Source organism: Anopheles aquasalis, chromosome 2 (assembly GCF_943734665.1).
Source record: "Anopheles aquasalis chromosome 2, idAnoAquaMG_Q_19, whole genome shotgun sequence".
NCBI lineage: Eukaryota > Metazoa > Arthropoda > Insecta > Diptera > Culicidae > Anopheles > Anopheles aquasalis.
The window spans coordinates 46,477,501-46,482,500 of NC_064877.1; the positions used below are offsets into that span (position 1 = coordinate 46,477,501).

General features: G+C 51.3%; 2 protein-coding genes across 3 annotated transcripts in view; both read left to right on the forward strand.

Annotated features, from left to right (window-relative positions):
- Nucleotides 1–5,000, forward strand: part of LOC126573125 (protein hedgehog) — a 206,355-nt gene that overhangs the window by 184,989 nt on the left and 16,366 nt on the right. Inside the window, exon 2 of one of the 2 annotated variants that reach the window (XM_050233009.1) lies at nucleotides 2,092–3,512. In XM_050233009.1, the coding sequence (XP_050088966.1) occupies nucleotides 2,679–3,512 (834 nt within the window). In that variant the 5' untranslated portion in view covers nucleotides 2,092–2,678. Of the gene's footprint in view, nucleotides 1–2,063; nucleotides 3,513–5,000 lie in introns of those variants that run through there. The other variant, XM_050233010.1, reaches the window with a different exon arrangement.
- The window catches only part of LOC126573143 (uncharacterized), a 197,868-nt gene that overhangs the window by 73,420 nt on the left and 119,448 nt on the right, over nucleotides 1–5,000 (forward strand). The gene's annotated exons all lie outside the window — the stretch shown is intronic.

Consider the following 5,000-nt stretch of genomic DNA (forward strand, 5'->3'; position numbering starts at 1 on the left):
AGATTTTATAGGCGATCGGGAGTTTCACTCTTTAGCAGCAAAATGGATTCATAATAGTATATGCATGTAATCTCTATTGGATGTAATGTTTTACCTAATAACCAAAGACCTCCAAATACTCCCTAGTATATACGTCCCTTTCCCAATCACCATCAAGAAGATTAAGAATTCAAAACTTTCGCATTTTTCACGAGACTCCAGAGTCAGAGATGAGTGAAGAATGTGTCATTAATTTTGAAATATAGAAAATACACAGCAAACACTACGCTCTTATACTTGGCCACTGTTGTTTAATGGGCATATCGAGTGAATTGCTTGTAAAATAGCAAATCTGCAAAGTGGCTAAGCGGTTTGGCACTCCCCCTGAACAAGCTGAACCTTGTTGATCATGCAAAATCATTGCTAATCCTCTGCAGCACATCAAACGTGATCCACGAAACCATTGACCCGAAACCCCGGTTAGCCTCGGTCTACCCGGTCCCCGCTGTATCGATGGCGAAAGTTCAGGAATGGAATGAGCTTTAAGAAAAAATGCCTGCCACAGCACAAGAGCGAACGGACCGATGGAGACCGATGAAATATGTACACCACGCGTCGAAGTCCCAAGCCGCAAGAGAGATCGGACGAAAGGAGCGAACGGAACGAGCGCAAAAAAAAAACGCTCATTTATATAAGTTTTCCTTTATGTAAAGGTTTCGGAAAGGGCGGGATTTCAGGTATTTCGTGTCTTCTTTTTCACGTTCCGTTTCGGCTCGTGCTTTTATTTCTGTCCTCCCCCTTGTCCGGGGGTTCTCTCTTGAGCTTGGGTTCGTATAGTGTCTTCTCTTTCTGAACCGAGCAGCTTCACCTTCGCACACGCGGGATGCTGGCACGGTGGTGCGGAGGTAGGTGTGCGGTGAACATCTTGTCTTGTCTTCTGTGCGATCGTTCGTTTTTTTCGCATTCGTGTGTGCGTATATTTCATTTTGGACCTCGGCTCGGGAATGTCTGCTTGCTTGTTGCTGCTGGTGCTGCTGCTGGTGCTGCTGCTGCTGGTCTTCTTCGCGGTCTGCCCCCTCCACCACGGTCTGCCGGAGAGCCATTTTCGTGCGGGGACGCCGATTGCCCATTTTTGGTGGATTTGTTTTGAGTAAATAGGGTTTAGTTAGCTTCTTCAATGAAATTGGATTCAATTTCCCAGCTAGCAGCCACTTCAATGGACAGACACACGGCGCCCGAAACGGCCCCGGATGATGATGATGATGAAGTTGATCTGCGATCAGTCCATTAGATTGTCTTCAAATGATCGGGAGACTTGCGAGAGCATTGCCGAATAAATGGCGTCTTATTTGCGACCTACTTGTGTGTAGCAAAGGTAAAAGCGATGAGCACCCTGTGCTAGTCTTCGTGCAAAGATATCATAAAAGATATGGTGATAAGAATCGGTTATGTGGACTAAGGCGAATTTTATTTCTAAGTTACACTTCGTTGATCATATTTTTTAATGGCATTAAGTTGTTCTTTCACAAATTTGCATAAAACTCCATCGAATTTCAAATAATGCTACTTATTTCAAGTTCTTTTTCAAGATTATCCAAGTTTTCACAAACTTCCTGAAGAAATTAGCAGATTTTTCAAACATTTTGTGCAAAAGCTCATCCTTCCTCGCGGTTCAGTACTAAAAGGAAAACCAAGCGGATGTTCCTCGGAACGGGAAGGCTGTTAACGGGAAACCAACCTAGTGGTTAAGTGGACCGGAGTCCTTTAGAGGTCCACTTTCCTCAGGTTTCGTACATTAGTATTCCAAAAAAAAATTTTAAAACAGAAAAGTTCGAAAGCCATCTCGCTCACGTTCGCCACCGGCACGCTCTTCACTCTCACGCACGGCAGCCACCGACCCGAGGTGCGTGCGAAGAAACGAGACCAACACGAAACGTACGGTCGGCTCGCTCTGACCGGTTTTTCATTGGCTCATCGGGGTTTCTTCGCTCTCTCCGTTTGCACCCGATGCTCACCGCGTTGCAGATAGCTTTTCTCAGCCTTGCCTCAAGTTCTAATTTAGTGCTAGTCGAATTACCATCGCCTGCTCCGCAGCAGCAGCAGCATCAGCAGCAGCAGCAGCAGCTGGCCAGCAGCAACCTACCGGCTACCCACAGGACACACGACTGAACGACTAAACTGTGCGCGAACGGAATCGGAAACGGAAGTGCAACTACTACTTAGAACACACTACCTGCTACTACTAGTGCGCCACGTGCGGTGTGCGGTGAAAGTGCAGCAGGCCTAGTATTCGAGTGAGCCTGAGTGAGTGTTGGGCAAAGATTGAATTTAGTTTGTCCGAGGAAACGGGAAGAGAGTGTGACACTGCAGTGGGCCCCCAAGGAATCGGCCAAGTGACATGTGCCTTTGCTCACCAGAGTTTGGTGGAGCCATAATTGTTCGCCGTGGCCGTCCTAGAGTGTCCTAGATGCCATAGTGTACCGGGCTTTTTGCTGGTGGTGTACCATTTCGAGTGTGTTTTTTTTTTCGAGTGTGAATCTCCTGAGGTAGTAGTTACAGGTGCAGGTGATATTGAGACGCACCAGGCACTAGTGTTTGCTCCCACCCCCCAAGTGTCCCCAAAGGCCCCCAGGAGTGGAGCCCTCTAGCCCAGTGTGGTGTACGGTCGACTTCAAGAGTCGACTAACGCGATAGGCTTGATGTACCGCAAGAGTGGTGCATCGCGCCCGCTACGACGTTGCGCACTGTGCAGTGACAGGAGACGAGTAGTGATGACGACGAGTGCAGCCGGCGAAGACGGGCAAACGGTCACCAGCAGTAGCAGTAGCGGTGGTCAGCAGCAGCTGCTACCACAGCCACGCATGATGGCCGAGGTGCAACCGGTTCAGGGCAGAATGCAATCAACAGTCGTGCGAATCGGCCGTGCGCTGCCCTCAGTGCTGCCAGCGAAAGTAACCGCGACGGAACCGCAACTAGTGTCGAGCGCGCTAGTGACATCCCGTGACACCGATGCACCGACCACCAGCACCAGCTCCGTGACCACCACCATCGTTACCAGCAGCAGCAGCAGCAGCAGCAGCAGCCCCGACAGCCGATCTACCGACGAGTGTCCACAGCTTACAGTGCGTGTTCGCGAGTGGCCAACCACCACCACGGAGATGCACCGTGGGACGGTTCGGTGCAGCAGCAGTAGTGAGCGATCGGCTGCGGCTAAACGGTGGCGGCAGCAGCAGCAGCAGTGGCGGACGGTGTTACTGTTGGCCGTGCTGGCGCTGCTGCACCTTCTGCCGGCCGTGCAGTCGTGTGGTCCGGGCCGTGGTATCGGTGGACCGCGCCGTACCCGCAAGCTGCTGCCCCTAGTCTTCAAGCAGCACGTCCCGAACGTCAGCGAAAACTCGCTGTCCGCGTCCGGCATGCAGGAGGGCCCGATCTCGCGCAACGACAGCAAGTTCCGGAGCCTCGAAACCAACTACAACAAGGACATCATCTTCAAGGACGAGGAGGGTACGGGTGCCGATCGAGTGATGACACAGGTTGGTACAACAATGCTTCACCAAGCACACACGACAACAACAGTGACAACAAACACTAACTGCTCCGGGTCCGGGTCCGGTAGTAAGGAACCCCTAAAACCCAATGCTGGCTCATAAACCTCGAACGAGAGACCTCGGTTGCCGCAACAGGGCACCAGGGGAACTGCCTTGAAATGGATTTGCATTCGAAGGTCGCACGCGCGCTCGCCCATCATCTCTTTTGACCCGGGAGTTTGGTCGTAAAACGTATCCTTAACTTCTGTATTTATCGTTTTACGAGATGGATTGCAAGGCCAACGACGTATGAAAGGGCCGTCAAGGTTCGACTACGGGCTCAATGTGTCCACCAGCTCAGTGCGTGCCTCTGCGGCTTGAACTCCGGCCCCAGGAGCCGAAGCTAATCCCGGCCCGGCCCGCCGTTATCGCCGACAAGAGGTGGTTGCTGGTGGTTGTTTCGATAAAAAAAAAACTATTTGTTTCGATAAAAAAAAAAACAAGAAACACGACCTCATTCTAGAAGGTGCACACAGTGCCGTTATCGAGGGGCCCGGCGATCCTCTGTCCGTAATCGGAATGCAATGGCATTACCGATCGCTCACCTTATCGCTCGTGGTCTAGCGATGTTTAGCCCCTCACCTCCCCCCCCCCCCCCCCTTTCCCTGGCTGCCTGCCTGATTCCGATTCGGCACAATCATCGATATAAATATAAACGAAGCAAACGCCATTCGCGATATCGGGGGACTTTTCGGTCCTAATCTAATCGCAAAACACCGCAATCCCGGACATACACGCCGGGCGCCCGGCAAATGACGTCGAATCCCCCATCAAGCTACGCATTTCTGCGAGGTGCAACGAAGTCCGGGTCTCATAAATTACCGCGAGCCACAATCGGCTTCGCGATGGCGCACCGTCAGCTGTCTCAGATCGAGTACTGAGATTTCACGTGCGACCGGATGTGGCTCATCAATTAATCCCCCCCCTCCCCCCTCTTTCCCATTTAAATCGTCGATCGAAAAGAGATTTCTTTATTTGCTTTGCTTTTGCACCACAACTCTTGCGTCACCCTCATCATCTGGTTCATATCAAAGAGACGCAAATCTTAGCTCACAGACCCCTTCATCGAGCTCTTCGTAAGCATCTTTCCCAGCCAAATGCTGCTGACCAAACGATTTGTTACCGATGAACGTAGTAGAAAGTGCAAACGCGTTCTAATCGCTTTCGCTATCGCTTGCTCTCGGTGCTCTATTTTGTTTACATTTTATCACTTGGCCAAGCGCAAATTCCGTCAAACCGGAGCAGTGGCATCGTCATCGATAGGCCTCGCTGATGATGGCCTGCTGCTCTGTCGTTGGTGCTCTGGACTCAAGCGAGCAATCTGGCAACGATCAGCACAGTGACAGTGACACGCGGCGTGGCCTTCTGCGACTATGTTTATTAATATTTGCCGTCTCGGCATCTTGAGACCCTAGACGAGCGCGCCCTCGGTGC